General features: G+C 36.1%; 1 protein-coding gene across 1 annotated transcript in view; it reads left to right on the top strand.

The window, feature by feature from the left end:
* LOC121406383 (AT-rich interactive domain-containing protein 2-like) overlaps positions 1–17,387 on the top strand; it is a 42,168-nt gene that overhangs the window by 10,697 nt on the left and 14,084 nt on the right. Inside the window, 9 exon segments of the mRNA XM_041597424.1 lie at positions 7,617–7,732; positions 9,748–9,966; positions 10,807–10,943; positions 11,864–11,947; positions 13,378–13,536; positions 14,023–14,122; positions 14,888–15,097; positions 16,366–16,560; positions 17,074–17,182. Coding sequence (XP_041453358.1) covers positions 7,617–7,732; positions 9,748–9,966; positions 10,807–10,943; positions 11,864–11,947; positions 13,378–13,536; positions 14,023–14,122; positions 14,888–15,097; positions 16,366–16,560; positions 17,074–17,182 — 1,329 coding nt within the window.

Raw genomic sequence — 17,387 nt, 5'->3', positions numbered from 1 at the left:
GCATTTTTGCAAAGGGGATAACCCCACCTATAATACAGGATTATTTGGCCCTGCAAAAAAGCAGGGTTATCCCAGCAATTGCGGTGCTAAGAGCGATAGTACTGGGTTAAGATTGCTAGTGTAAAACGAAAGTGGGCTAAGCGCTCCCATTCATGCCCCGCAATAGAGCCGGCCCTGTTGTCCAATCAGAGGTAAGCATAATGAATATTCATGAACAGCGAACACGACGATGAGAAAAAGTGTGCGCCATAAGGCAGCGAGTTGGAATTCGTGTTTTAATACTTTCCTCATCAACGCTTGTGAGCTACCACTAGTCCGGGGTTAGCGAGTTTCATGTGTGAAAAGCAAGCATTCCTTATCAGGGGTTAGCAATAACAATTTGGCATGTGTGAAAACGAAAAAAAAAGTAGTACGGGGTTAGCGATAGTCGGGGCTAAGAAAACCCTGTGTAAAAAGGGTAATTGAGCAATAATTATTGTTGATTGCTAGCAAATAGACCCAACATGAAAATCTTATAAATTTGAAATTGTTTAGGCCTATTCTTGGCCATCATAGTGAATGTTGTGCATTGTGACTAACATAAACATGCACATGCGGACGACTGATGTGACAGACAACCCAATAAAATTCCAAGTTTGTTCTTACTCAGCAAATGTAGTTGTAGACCAGTACAATCATTGGAACAAGAAAATAAGAATTGAAAAACATTCTGAAGACTGCAAAATCAGTTAAAATGAATAGGCCTACAAGTTAAGCAGACTTAACATGTAGCCGAGTACAATAATCATGATCATACAAGTATTTAAAACAAAATTTGATATTGAATCAGTTACAGTACATGATTTTCCCGGGGCCCGTTGCAGCAAGAGTTGCATTTAAACGCAAGCCAAAAAATCAATTGCAAGTCCTGAATGTGCGTTGTTGATTGGTTGAAAATCAAGTTGCGCATGATTTTTAGAGTTGCGCATGATTTCTAGAGTTGCGCATGATTTCTAGAGTTGCAAATGATTCTAAGAGTTGTGAATGATTTTCGGAGTTACGATTGCTTGCAATTCTTTCTGCAATGGCCCCTGTACTTATTAAACCTCATAGCTATACAGTGTACCAGGGAAAATCTAAGAAATATGAATTGAAAAAATTGATAAGTTGATCAATGAGGCAGAAACAAACATATATAAGTTAGAGTTATAATTTAAATAGGCCTATGCCTTGTTCTCTCAGAATTTATTTCATACACAAAATTTGCTTGTCATATTTTCTAAAAATTCATTTTGTACTAATTTTATGATTTCCAACACCGCTGGAAGATTGAAGGAAAAAATAAAATCCTCAAATCCAACAACCACAATGCATTGTACTATTTGTACATGTAAGCCTCCGGTGTAAGATTAATAGACAATATGGTAAATATAACTTGTTTGAAACATAATCTGCTGTAATATATTTCTCTAATGCTGTATGCTGTGTTTGCCTGAATATTTCAAACATAGTCATAGAATAGTTTGTGATGCAAGTACTGTACCAATTCCTTTCAATAATTAATTTGTTTTTCGATAAATTCTACCCTTTTCATGCTTCTTGGGCTGGGAAAGGGAGTGGAACAGTTATGGAGATTTTGTTGGAACAGAGCGAGTGCGAGAAAGAGAAGTTATTTCAGATCAAAGCGAGTTACAATCCACAGGTCGGAAAAGCATAAAGGGCAAAAGAGAGAGATGATTGAGCTAAATGTATTGGGCATAGAGCAGTTATGTTCACAATATAAACAATCTTGTTTGAAGCATTATATGTGTATTGTATGGGGCACCGAAGAGAATTATGTTTCTGTGCGCTTTGTGCATGTAATAGGCTAGGCTTGCTGTGCTGGCTGAGGCAGACAAAGGTTTGTGTGTATGTGTACAAGTATAGCACTGTACAGTACATGCTCCAGTTGAAAAGTGTGTGTGATAAACTATCATGGTATTTCTTTGTGCACAACACTCATAAACACACACTGGCATGCGAGCTGTATGGCATAGCCATGCCTGGTACAAATCACACACAGCTTGTACATTGCATTTGTACAAGGTTTCTTTCAGTGTAGATTCCATGTAAACTTGCCCCTTAGCTGCTGTGCGCTGAATGTATGCAGGGTATTTTGTACAGTAACATCAGGTGCTGTATCCTATTTTAGAGTCACAATGGATCACTAAAAACCCTGTTTAGAAAGCTTGCCCTACATATTTCACGAACCCTCTGACATGCAAAGGCGGTTCCAATGAAATGCTTCCACTTTCAATCAAGGTGCAGTCAATTATTGCACAGACAATGTGCTGAAAAGGACTCATTATTACAAATTTTAACCGAAAGGAGGCTTAGTGAATATTGTACATCTACAGTCAGAAATAAATCTGTTATGAAATGGTCATAATTTTTTGCAATCTTTATTCAGTCATTTTTTTTCTCAGTTTGTGTTATTCCATTGTCAATAGAATCTTAGGATAAGGGTATCGAAAGCCTGTCTACATGTAAATCTTTGGTAAAGGTCAAATAATGTGACTTTTATTGGAGTGTCATCTAAAATAATATTTCATGAACTTCTCTGACATGCAAAGGTGGTTCTGACACACGTATAGGCCCTTGGCGCTATCTGTTTAGTATCATTAGTGAAAATATGAAGTTTATATAAATATAAATAATAAAGGCATAGGCCTTATTCAGTGCCCACTCTAGTTAATGATTTAATTTTCTTTTGAAAAATACTCTTGAAATTATCTTACAAGTTAAATGATTGCATTTTAGGTCACAACATCCCTTTCCATACTTGAGGAAAAATGGCTTTGTAGCTTGAAAAAAAAGTTTTCTGTATTTTGGTGAGGATGCCAAGTTCTTCACTTAAATAAATTTTAGTTATTTATATTATGAAAAATCAGTGTACATCCACAAAAACAGTTCTAAAAATTTCATGTCAATTTCTACACAGCAACCTTTTTAGGTTAGGACATTTGCCTATATGTAGGCCTACCTTAGCTCCATGCTTTTAGAAATGAATGGAAATAGTGATGAAACTTTGGGGAATTTGTGATCACTTTATACCCAAAACAAACCCAAAGCATATTTTTTTTCTTTTTTCGGGGGCTACTTTTTACAACTTTTACTGCCTAAATCTGCAACATAAGCTTTAACTTTGCAATGAATGGGGGTTTCCAGGGCTCCTCTTTAGTTTCCAGGGTTCTTTTAAACATTTTGGGGACAAACTAGCCCCGAAGCCCCATGGTACCCCCCCCCCCCGACTTTATTATAGGTTTCATCTATTGATTTTAGATGTAAAATGCCCTCTTCCCATATAATGTTTTTACTTTTCATTAAAAAAGGGGTCCATTGAGCACTTATCTTTAGTGATTGGATATCAGAAAGTAATATAGGCAATGATTAAGCCCTAATTTGCTGAATTTTTTGCCCATTCCATGCTTTAGATGTCTTTTTCATATCAAAACGCAGAAAAATATGTAGCTATCTTATGTTGATTTGGCAACTGATACTAAACTGATCAAAGTGGATGTACATGTAGTGTAAAATCACAAAATCTTTTACATCTTTCACATAAAAGTTGTTTTACAAGGTCTACCCACCCCCCCCTGACATGAATCAGAATCTACATGTAAATGCAGCCAAACTCTATTGTAAATTTGCTCATTTTCTTGAGGTCAGGCACAGTTTTTTTATGACCATCCATCCCCTTTTGGGAGAATTCATGGACCCTTCCTTTTCTTCAGGTCAGTTTGAGGTCAACTTAATATCCATCTAGACAAAACATTACTGCAAATTTGTTGGTATTTTACCTTCAGACAGGAAGCTTCACAAAAGACTAAAAGATAGGCCTACTGTCGGCCTATATTAAACACTGATGAGAATTGGAATCGGTGCATAGAGATATAACTTGGATAGAACTTGATCAAATTTGAATCTAGGGACACATTTCTTTTTTTTAAATGTTTTTAAGAGGCATACGCAATTTTTTTTTTTTTGGGGGGGGGTTCCAGACTACCATGAATGCAAAATGTTCTTCCAAACAAATTGCATGAAACTTTGTATGACTTGGACTAACATTTTGCATGAATGACCCCATTTGCACTCGTACCAGTGTCTCAATGTCATCCTTTGTAAGGGTGAATGTTACACGATAGCAATCTTTTGTGCAGTCTCCACCATTCCACAACACAGAGGTTATTGCTGAGGTTATTTTCAAAGCTATTCTTGTCTCCTTCGCTCACCGCATTGATCCTGTATTGTGCTTGATTACAATAATAGAGAACACCTCATCACAATGACACTACAAGTACCATCAATGATGGAATAGATCATACTCTCAAGGACAAGTGGCAGTGGATGAGAGAAAGACAGCCTCCATTTTTGCGCTTGTATCTCGCGTTTTACTAGTGTGAAGGAAACTATTCATGATATCCCTAACAAATATTATAGAGCCTATGGCTATAAGCACTTTTAAAGGGACAGTCCGGGCTGGAAAGATTTATATCTCAATAAACAGAGTAAAATTTACAGAGCAAAATGCTGAAAATTTGATCAAAATTGGATAACAAATAATAAAGTTATTGAATTTTAAAGATTTGCATTATTCCAGTGAAACAGTTCACAAAATATTGATAAACTCAAAATTCAATAACTTTGTTATTTGTAATCCGATTTTGATGAAATTTTCAGCATTTTGCTTTTTTTACTCTATTTATTCAGATAGAAGTATTTTCAGCCCGGACCATCCCTTTAAACATTACCAGAAGTTTCAGGCAGTCGTAAATCTGAATGCACTGAATAAGTTATCAGGTACAATATAATCTGGAAATGGAAGGGCTCTTCCAAGCTGCAAACATGATTTCAAGGCTAAACACATTCGCAGTTGGTATTTGACCCAGTTGTAACACTTCATGTATCAAAACACCTTTATTGAACTTTGCTGATTATCATCATACCAGGGAATAATTTTCCTGGTATCCCATCGCAATTTGCTCCACATTTTTTAAAGACTGCTACGCATATAGTCTTTTGTATAGTATATGTTTACAAAGGACTGTACATTAAATAGTTGAGAGCTTTTCTCTTATGACTAAAAATGCTATTCAAATTGGTATAATAAAATTATTCCCTGTATACTGAATACCCAACAATAGAGCATGTTTCCTTTATGACCCCTGTCTGTGACCCCAATGTCCAGACATACATTTCTATGAGGATTGTAAACAAATCTGCAGTGCTCTATCTAAAGCAGGACACATTCAAAGAATGTAAACAAACTAACATGCTGCTCCAATGAATACAGAGATAAAACTCTGTAGCTGAAGCTTCATGTATGCCTGCTGCCTACATGTCTAGACTATCATATCAATAGGTGGTTTCAAACCTTCTCGATCACAAGAATCCCCGTTAAATTACGAGAACTTTTTTAGGCTAAAAAATACCCATTAATTATTCCTGCATTCACACCGCCCCGAAACATACCATTCGGGATAAGTTCCTGAAGTTACGAGCATGCGCAGTATATGGTCTGATAAGCAGGCAAGGCGCCAGATTAAAATATCACTAGCCAAGCAGCCACCCTCGGCTTCCGCGCCCAACGACACGCTGGGCTAAAAGTTCCTGTAAATTGCTTTCACATTGCCAAAATACCTGCGACCTTGGAAAAAATCCCCGCGAAAGTTCTTGTAATTTTGCTGAGTACCTACTATTTAGCGGGTATTTTCTTTCAGGGAAATAACGCGTAGTTTGCTTTCACATTACCAAAATACCTGGTATTTTCTGATTGGGGTAAATTTTCCAATCAGAGAATACCTGGAACTGACGAACTTCGAGGCGATCTGAAACCACTTATTGTCATACATGTAGTTTAGTACTGAAACAATGAGACAGGAACGACCATCTTTTCGATTCATTTATTAAACTCCTGCCCTTTGCCTGCCATCCACATCCCAGAAGGTACAGTAGTGGTTAGTGCAGGTGGCTGATGGAGATTATCCGTGTTGGATTGATATCCATGTGAGCTTGTTGAACTAGGATCTTTATATTGAGCTATGGTAACCAAGGAAAATGAAGACCCACCTATTTGAATACACCATTTGGACCACACTTAAAAAGAAATAACCATGTATTTAAACTAGTGATTATTTTCCTTGCAAAAATTATCCTTGACTTGTCTCAACTGACCAAACTACATGTTCCAACTTCCAAGGTCTACCATGCATTGACTTTAAAAACCTTGTAACTGTACCGCAGTCTTATTTTTATTACAAATATTTGTCATCCTGATATATATTTTGCGTTCATGTAAAAATTGATTTAATAAAGGATTGTAATAAAGTTAGCACAAGTGCTTGATTGTGTTTAAAATCTTGGCCAAACTGCTCTTCTGCACTCAACAGCAATCATTGGTACCCCTACGAGGTGGCCACTGTATGTTTGTAGATTGATTGTATGTATGGGTGGTTAGCTTTCCTTTGAGTCAACACCTTTATGGCCTTTTGTGTGGAATTGACCTTCCTCAGTCTCAAATAGCATTTTATTGATTGATCGTGAATTTACTCAATTTAGCCTGCATTGAGCGTGTAGGGTGCGACAGTATTAGACTCATTCATCAAACTGATTTCCATTTCTTACATGTAGTTACCGCTTTCTCATCTCCCAGTATTTCTGTGTGTGCTACTACTATGTTCTGCAATCCACATGTTTCTTTTTCAATATTAAACCTTCATTTTCAGTCTTGTGATTTAAATTAACGCACTTGCAAGTGAAGATACTTTGCATAGTTTGCAACGTGAACTTTGCATGCTACAACTGTATATTAATACCCTTTTTACACAGGATTTTCTTAACCCCGGACTATCGCTAACCCCGTACTATCCTTAACCCCGTACTATTTTTTTTCCTTTTCACACATGCCAAATTGTTATTGCTAACCCGGATAAGGAATGCTTGCTTTTTACACACGAAACTCGCTAACCCGGACTAGCGGTTTTTGTCGATCATTGGTAGTACAAGTACTTCACTCGTACACTTTTTTACACATGCTAAAATTTCCTTAACCCCGTACTATAGGTGGGGCTAAATTGCTATATAGCCCCACCTACATATAGTACAGGGTTAAGCTTAGCCCACTTTCGTTTTACACTAGCAATCTTAACCCCGTACTATCGCTCTTAGCACCGCAATTGCTGGGATAACCCTGCTTTTTTGCAGGGCCAAATAATCCCGTACTAAAGGTGGGGTTAGCCCACTTTGCAAAAATGCTGTGTAAAAAGAAAGTGGGCTTAGCTTAACCCCGTACTATAAGTGGGGCTAAATGGCCATTTAGCCCCACCTATAGTACGGGGTTAAGGAAATTTTAGCCTGTGTAAAAAGGGTATAAGAGAAGGCAAGGTATGTTTGACCCCAGCTCTGCCTCCTCCCCCTACAGTACATACATGTAACACGTTCTGCAGAATCTGGACTAAAATGCTTCAGCTATAATTTATAAATCAGAGAATATTCAACTTGTGGAAGGCCAACTGAAAAGTTTACCTCTTGTATCGTTTTGATAAATATGATTTAAATTTTGATAACTCTTAATTTCTTTTATTGTTTTTCTTTCTCAGATACCTTGAGGCTTATGAGAAAGTCCATTTCAAAGGAGAAGATGATGATGAAAGGAGAGGGACAGTAATCAGACCGCATACCCCTATCAGCTTTGCTTACAGGAGAGAAATATCAGGTTGGTACATGTACATATCGTGGCTGGGCAGATGAAACCTTGAGCCCATTGCATAAAGCTTTTTACTTGAGAAAACTCGGGTTATTTTTACCGGAGTTTTTGCCCTGTGTTAAAGTCAATGGCAGAAATCAGACTAACCTTAGTTTTCAGTTTTTACCAGAGTTTTCTAAGGTAAAAAGTTATATGCAACAGGCCCCTTGTCTCTAAAAATTCATCCAAAAGAAATGAGTTTGTCATGTAGAATATTCATTGTTTTATTATGTACATTAATATTATGCAATACAATTAACTGATATCCAATGTTTCAAGACTTTTCTTGAAGTATGCCTGTAATATCTTGTCCAGGGTTTTATCATTGAAATAAATGACTGTCAACCTCTCTATTTGAAATGATGGTGTACCACTAGCTAATGGGATCTTACGGCAAGTAAAGCCTATTTAATTCATTTTAAGATATATTCCAGGGACCCTTTCTGAAGAATTACGAGGGTAAAAGCGTAGATTATCATCAAGCAGCTTAATCACCGGCATCAGAAATGGTTGCATTTTAATAATGATTATGGCACTGTGGTTATTGCAGTTCTTGTTAGTACTTATTTAATGAAAGATGAAAAGCATTTGTTAAGAGCACCAGCCAATGCAATATCATTACATGACATTTATGCGATATATTGATATGGTGAGATAAGAGGAAACATTACCGTTAAAGGAAGAAGAATTAAGTTCTAGAGAAGATTGGAATTGTGGAGAGGATTGCTTCAAAAAGATTGGAAAGTGCATATGATAATGCATAAAAGAATTAGTGTACATGTATGCTCATGCTGTTCAAGATGAGGAATCCCAAAAGATATTAGGAAATAGAGGCATCATATGCACATCAAATAGAACTATAGAAGTACATGTGCATATCAAATAGAACTATTCAAGTACATGTGCTTAAGATTAAGAATATTCAAGTTTGGCTCCATTTCATCAATTTTGGACCGTAGATTGAATTCCTGAGCATCTGATAAATTATATTTTTCCAAAATATATAAAAATGATATGAAAGTGGACAATGCTTTTGTTCCATGTTAGAGTTTTCTCTATTCTAATATTGCACATGCAGTTATCATCCTTGTTCTCTATAGAAAGTCAGATTATGTACATGAAGGTGCAACATTTTCCAATCTCGTAAAACTCATTTCAAATATTCAAGGACCTCTCAACGACCTCTCTTTCTCCGTTATTAATATTGAAAAGGTTCACAAGTGATATTGATTGTAAAAATAGCAACATAAAACAATTGTCATTTGCTAATAGCATAGTAAGTTGTATAGTAGAGTGTGTTGATGCTAGCTACTTCTTGCCAATTTACATGACAGGAAGGAAATTACTGATCAGATGGTATCTTATATCACAGAGGGAACTTCCACTATATTGGTTTTATTGTTGACCATGGAGCGAATTATGATATTTCCATTCATATGTTGATTAGCATTCCGGCAGCTTACAATACACAAGTTCATAACTACACATGTTCATTTCAAAGTACTCTCTTAAAGGGAAATTTGCTTTGTTGTATTGTTTGAAATAGGAGTTGTAAAGGAATTAGGTGAAGGTTCCAGGAAATGCTAGACAAAAGAAAGGTGTGATTTGATAAAAAGAAGGAATGATTTTTTGAAATCTATAAATTGCTACTGTGACAAAACAACCCCCTCAGCATCCCTTTTACAGGTACTCTTTGCTTTGTAACATATGCTTATTATTCCTGCAACAATTTCTAGTTTTAACCTTCAGTAGAAGTTTTCTCATCTCACTATTAACACATGTATTTTCATCTTTTTTTACAGGGTTGTGATAGAAAAGGGGTTATTTTATCTTAAAAAGTGTTATTTTTTTTAAATTTGTCATCATTTTTAGCTGGCTTGAATTATTTGAATCAATGTTAAGACACTTTCAATTGATCCCAAATGTAATTAGAAGCAAGTTGTTTTGAGAAACTGTCATTGTGCAAATGATATCTTCTTATGCAGACAAAATCAGACAGACACATGGCTTCGCCAAGGAGAAATGTCGGACGTCGGAGTACGACCGAATACTCCATTCTCTCCAGTCTGGTCTCCCCAATGAAGTGGACTTCGCCATCAACATCTGCACGCTGCTCTCCAACGAAGGCAAGCACGTCATCCACTTGGAGAAAGTCCCGATGCTCATCGACCTCCTTCTCGCACATGCAGGCATCTTCTATGAAGGTACGATGATCCCTGGATTTTTCATGGATTTTATTTCTTTTAGATATTTTAACAAAGGAAAAGTTATTTCTAGTACCAGTAATGTAAAGGTTAGTGATAGATTGTACAGTTGATTTTTATGCGTGATCGCACATAATGATTAATGTAATTGAGCATGAAAATCTGTGCTATGATCAAACACTAATCTTTGTGTTACGGGTCGCTTTTAAGTGTTTCATGAAGCGATTTGGGGATGATTTTCTCTGAAAATCGTCAAAAACTACTGAGATCTGGCATTTGTCCATCCATCCATTCATCAAATGTTTCTCCATCAGTCACTCTCTCAAGCTTCAACCCTCTTTCTTGAACAGAAAACATGCACTGTACAAATTTTATCAAAACCTGTGAATCCTTCCTCAAAAATTGGTTTTCATGTTTCTCAAGACCAAAAAGTTTGAAGTTCTAAGCTATTCAAAAAAGACCATCCATCTGACAATCTACTACATCAATTCTGCTGTCAGAGTTGACATTTTTTTCTTGATTTGGGTTGGGATATTTTTTGTATGGTCTTTATTTCATGATGCTAAAAATAATTAGAGTCACACAGTCGGCCAATTTCTGAAATATAGACATTTCAAACACGTATAGACACTTCAAATGCATACACTTCCACATAAAACAATGATGCATTTTCTCATTTTACTAAGACACTCATTCATTCCACAGAGTTGTTTTCTGTTATTAGTGGACAAATTTCTCTCCATCTTTTACTCTATATTTCATCTTCATCTTCCTCTTAAACAGAAAACATACAGTTATGTGAATCCCTCCTAATCATTTGTTTTTCTTTTTTTCCCCCAAGGACGGGAAGTTTGAGGAAGCTGTACGAAGAAGACTGGGTTGAGAAGACGAGAAGAAAGTTTGTACAGTTCTGGTATGACACTATCAGTGACAAAGAAGTCAGGGAGGTCATCGGCCCAGGATCAAAGAAACCCGAAGGTAAATGAACTCTACTTTGATATAAACGCTTTATCAAAACTAAAATTTTGTGATCATCCCAGCTGGTTTGTCTTTTATGATAGAAGAGCATAATGTCGATTTTATATTTTGCCAAAAATAAAGTAAAACTTACACAGAATTTCTCTTCCGAGAGACCACAAGAGCAATAAAAGTCATTGCCACACCCTTTCAATATGTGAAGTAGTCAATCAATGAAGGTGTTTTCTTGAATCTACTTGGGGTAGTTCATGTTCATGCTGTTCTTCATCAGATCAGCAACATTAAGGACAGAGCTGCCTATTAGAAGGATTTTATCCCATCTTGTAGGATTTTTTAAGGGGGAAGTGACATAAAATAGGATTTTCTCCCTAATAATAGGATTTGTGATACTGCTGATACTGAATGATATTTTTTGGGTATGTTTTTCAAAATTTTAAAGAAAAATATGATTTTAGTCTTGAAAATAGGATAAAAAGAAAAAAAAAGAGTGTTTTTTTTCACAATTATTGTTGGCAGCTCTCCAAGGGTTTTTTTTTTACTTGAAATGAATACAAATATATTAAATTCTAAGTTTAACAGTTGTCTGTTTGCTTGGAAAAATTGTGATATTACATCATCAATTTCAGTATGTTAGTGGTCATTTTTCCTCTTTGTACATCTTTACTTGTTTATCAAACAGAAAATATATAAATGCAATAGAAAAAGGCAGATTTTTATTTCTAGATGTCAAATACTTTGTATGATTTTAGTGATAATCATTGCCAAAATGATTGGGCAGATCAAAAGAATTGTCTCTTTATGCCAATTTTGTTTTGATATAGCTTTTAGAATGAGAGGGTAATGTCATCAGTGATAAAACATTTTTCATTACCCAAGCTCCCTTTTCTTACTCCGAATCCATGTTCCTTTTTTATATCTCGATAAGCGACAATACAAAGATGTAGAGCTGTTTGCAGTTAGAAAGATGGGTCTTTCTGATGTAGAAGGCCAAAGGATACTACAGGTGAGAATAAAAGTTTCTTTTAGTATTTTGTAAGTATTAATATAAAGAAATGTGTGAGGATGATAACGGTGCATAGCCAGGCCATGATTAAGCCATATAGTTCGTACTTACATATTCTAGCACCGTTCCTTCTAGCATCCGTAGTAACGCATATGACATCATCAAACAAGCAGGTGCAGTATTCACTGAACAGAATTATATGTGAATCAAATATTAATTTGAATGACCAAGGATGAATTAGAATGACGCCGGTATTGGATGCTTTGCAATATTTTTGAGAATTTTTCATACTGAACTCCATCTGTTGAGTGTATTTAACCCTATCTAGGCCGGGGTATTTTGGGAGTTCATATGGCCGGGGGGGGGGCCTCCCAGGCCCCCCCCAAGATCTCGGCCGTCGACCGCGCGATCGCGCCGAAAATTGGCACGCGGGTTGCCTGGGACATAATCTACAAGATTGTATAGTAATTTATTTCATGCAAATCGCTATTAAGTGATTATGCTAATTTATGCGTAATTAGTATGCGAAATCATACTTTTTCCTCTAACTCCCTAAATAAAGCTCCAAATGTACTAATTTTTGGTATAGAAACTCTTTGTGGTGTTCTTAGCAAGTATACATGAAAAAAATTGCGATATCAAATCATTTTCTTATGTATTTTATTGTTTTTTGCAATTTCTTATGTATTTCTTTGTTTTTTGACCTTTTGTTTTTCATTGTTTTTTCAATGAAATTTGTTGGGGACTCTTCTGTGATCATAAAAAGCATAAAATAAATACATTTAGACCAGCAAAACTAAAAATAATCATACATTTATGAATTTTGGTTGAAAACACAATTTGCATTGACTTTGTACACGAAATCACGTTTTTGAGCAATTTTCGGTCTGACATGCACTTACATAATGTTGCGTAATTTCCGAACCACATACCCGGGTGACGCAATGTTGGTCTCAAAAGTTGCGCAAGACTTGAAAGTAAAAAGTCAGCGAGCGGCGCGGCCAAAAAATTTTGCGCAGCGAAAATATTGCGCGATTCGTTGAGGGGGGGCCTCCGAGGCCCCCCCCCCCGGCCTAGATAGGGTAAAGTCTTGATTGTATTTTACTTAGATTTTATGTTCAAAGATTGCAATCATCTAACAAACTTGTGGTTTGGGATAGCTCTTTATAACCACAATCAGTTATTGGATGCTTTTCATCATTGAAAAAAGGTAATTAACTCCATCTAATGAATGTATTTAAGTATTGATTATATGTGTATTTAATTTTGATCAAATGCAGATTTCCATCATCCTTAGAAACTTCTTGTTTCAGATCAATCATTGTATAACCACAGTCAGCTATTGAATGCTTTCGAGATTTCGGTAAACTTTGATAGTTAACTCCATCTAATGAATTGATTGTATTTGACTTTGATTGTATGTTCAACAGATTGCAATCATCTTCAGAAACTTGTCATTTGAAAGCCATCACATAAGCACCATGGCTAGTCATCGGACACTGTACAGATTTTTATTACTCCTGGCACATAACTCCTGCACAATGCTACAACAACTGGGCATGGACACACTCACTAATATATGCAATCAAGTAAGTACTATATGCAATCATGTGAATAATATATGCAATCATGTGAATGATATATGCAATCATGTAAGTATTATATGCTATCATATGTATGCAATCATCCGAATGATATTTGCAATCATGTAAGTAATATACATACTGTCTGATTTCGGGATTGGTGTTTTGTATATTTTATATGAGAGGAACAGGGGGGGGGAGGTTAGGGTCAAACAGAAAGAACATTTTTGACCATGCAGCAATAAGCTACAAATACATTGTGTAGTTATCAATGCTCAATAAAGCTGTTTTCATTTGGGAAATTGAATTTTTTTTGTGTATACATATATTCAAAGAATTATGAAATCCCTTTTCTCAATTAAATGATAGGCATCAACCAATTAAAGATGATATTTTGCAGGTTTTATTTAGTTTTTTTTATTTAGATGCTTTGTTAAGCTATCAACTATTGACACCTGTCTCAGTCAACTTAATCTCTTCTTTTTTTCACAGGTTGTCCTAGATTCCATAGATTATGTCAGTACACAACTCATGCTGCATACGATCCATAAAGGTCTACTTTCACAATCCGACAAGTTCGTCACCCTAAGATGTGAGTTTAATTCAGATTTTCCCCGAAGAGTAACTGGATTTAGTTAATTTTGTCTCACGTCCAGTTGACAGTTTTGGGAACAAGCTAGAAATGTGTTCAAACAGAATCCAATGAATTCATCATCCAAGTGTTTGCATGTATGATTTTAAAAAATTATGCCAAATGATTCTGGTTGAAAGTATGTAATTGCTTAAAATTCAACAGAATAAGTACAGTATTTCCAGTCAGGTTGGTTTTTTTTTCTTCCTAGCAATAGTAATACACAGTCCCACATGTACTTATCTGTGTTGGTGATCTTCAGTGTAACATTTTTTCAATTCATGATTTCCCAAAGTTAGGTTTATGTGAAAATACCACCTCAAGATTTACAATGAGTGATTACAACTAACCTTCTCATGAAATTATTGTTTGCTGCGATATTGTTTCTTTTGTATTGCCATAATAATTACCCCGTTCTATCTGAAATTTGCTTGCCTTATGATTGATGTATGTTGCATTTGTTTTGTTATCAATCTGTTCTGTTCTTTGTATTGATGTTTATTCAATTTAATTTTATTTATTTACTTGACATCCTTTTAAATATATACAAACATATGTACAACTGAAATATGATATAGCAACAAAAGAGTAAAAGAACTTAAATTACAGTATAAGCAATGAAAAATAGTAGAAATATAAAATAAATGAAAAGAAAATATTGATTTGAATTGAAATCCATTAGCATTAATAGTAATGAATATATTGATTTTCTTTACAAATCTGTAGCAATGGAGCTTATAGAGAAGCTGATGATGGTCGACAACAACCTTGATCTGTTTCAACGGTGCATGGAGCCAACCATCTACGTCAAGATTGTCAACCTCCTCACCATACACGACATACAGCTGCTGCTGGGGGCGCTAGAGGTCATGTTGGTCATGTCGGAGAGGGAGGAGCCCTTCTGCACGCGCCTATCGAGCGTCCACCATAGCATAGGTCAGTACATACCTTGAAGCGCCATACTTCCATCTTCACATAGATAGATATTAGTGTGGCAGTGTTTGGGGGGCTTTGCAGCCCATTAATAACCCAGTAAGATTGTGTGATGGGTTTAAAGGTACTTGGTGGGGGGGGGATGGGGGTTGCAAGAGACAAATGTGCAGATGATTGCAAGTATCAGTGTTTAGTTTGCATTTGTGAAACCAGTATTATCTACAATATTAATGATGAATTGCATCTGATCTTAATTCCTTGTCGAGGGGGGAGTTTCATAAAGCTGTTCGTAGTTAAGAGCGACTTTAAGAATGAATGGGAAACCTATTTTACACGTTAAAGAAAGAATCATTAGCTTAAAGTCACTCTTTCTAACTTAACGGCTTTATAAAACGGCCCCATGGTGCTTAATTGCATGTAATAATCAAGTGTAAAACTTGGCCTGATGATCAAGTGCTCAGCTCTGTTTCGAGAACCAGGAGGGTGTTTCACAAAGTATGATTTATAGTTGCACTTAAATGCTGACAAGTACATGATATGCAACGCGCAGTCTTATTGATTCATATGCAGTAATGCGCTTCCTCTTATCATGATCTGACAAATGCAGTCATGCCTTTATTTATAATGCGTGCAACTAGGCATTTAAGTGCTACTCTAAGTTACACTTAACACCCCTTGTCTAATTCCACTTTAAGGATGCTGCACAAGACGGATATGTGCATTTGATTGCAAGTATCAATTTCAAATTTGCATTGTATGATCAATCTTATTTGTGTATCATCAGGGTTATTTTTTTGTAATAAACAGATCACAAATTGAAAAAATTATGATTAGTTGCAAAACTTGTGATGGATTTTGGGACCATTCTTGAAAATTCTTTGTTTGCATATTTCTTTTGATCTGAAGTTCTTTTGTTAATCCTTAGTCTGTGGGGAAAGGATAGTATGTGGACAGTAAGTGATCAAGGCTCATTCATATTCCTTGCATCAAACTGTGCTATTAGATATCTGTTCATTGAAATTTAGCCGTAACTGGAGCTGCATTTGAACTAGTTGTCGAAATTGATCTCCTCAAGGTTATTGATATTTGATATTTTGCTCTCAGGTTTGTACTGGTATGCCGAGTCATTAAGCACCAATGCCTTTGTAGGGATCAAAATCGTTGATATAAACCAGATGATATCATTCTATAGCCACCATGGGTAAACCAGGGGTGACACCCAACCCTCTTTTAATCTCAATGTTTTGATATTTGATCTTATCCTTTCATAGATGTACTGGTATGCCTGATAACATTGGATGCCCAGTCATTAGGTGCTGATGCCTTCCTAGGGATCAAGATCGTTGATCACGTACCAGATGGTATCCACCATCCCATCGTCACTATGGGTAAACCAGGGGCGACGCCCAACAACCCCCCTCAACCTCCTGCCAAGCTCCAGACTCCACCAGCTGCCCAACTACCAAGTAAGTACTAAATAAAAAGCTCAGTCTTTCTGTACGTCTGGCCACTAATTTCTCCATTCTTAATTTCATGAACTGCTGAAGCCGTAATAATTTGAGAGCATTACAATTTTTTTAATGAAATTAAAAGTAGATCCGTATAATTTCAGGAAGGTCTCAAATATTAGGGGTGGACTCACCTTGCTTGGAATTGTCCTACTTGATAATGGGCAATAATTACTGTAATTGTTGGGCATTAGCAGTGTTATATCTAAGTCAGGTCATTTTATTCCAATCATCTTGAAATATGGTATTTGTAGATATATATTCTTGCTGCCAACACTCAACAAGTATTCGAATGCAAAATTTATTTTGATTAAAATTTTTTATTAAAGTTTTAGAAAATTCAGTTCCTCTGTCAAAACTCCAGGAAAAGTTTGGGTTTTCCTGTTTGTATGACCCCCCCCCCCTGCTGTATTTGTAATTACAGCATTAATGATTTACATCTTCTTGCTTTATCTGTTTTTTCTTCCATAGGACCTCCTCTAGTGCCGTCAAACTCTTCAGCTTCGCCCACCCCACCCCCACCAGCCCAGGGAGGCCAACCAATAAAGGATGCTGATATGGAAAGTTTAGCCTGTCAGTGGTAAGTTATGTTTACATTCTTAATTAATTTCCCTTAGTTAATTAATTTATTTTATATATATTTATTTACTCATTCAGTCCTTTGTTCATTCGTTTGTTCATTCATCCATCTGTCCATCCATCCACCCATCTATCCACCCATCCACCCATCCATCCACCCATCAATCCATCCACCCACCCATCAATCCATCCATCCACCTATCCAT

The sequence above is a fragment of the Lytechinus variegatus genome, chromosome 19, assembly GCF_018143015.1.
Source record: "Lytechinus variegatus isolate NC3 chromosome 19, Lvar_3.0, whole genome shotgun sequence".
NCBI classification, from domain to species: Eukaryota; Metazoa; Echinodermata; class Echinoidea; order Temnopleuroida; family Toxopneustidae; genus Lytechinus; species Lytechinus variegatus.
Note: the sequence above shows the minus strand (reverse complement) of the source record. Positions and strands in the feature narration are given on the sequence as shown.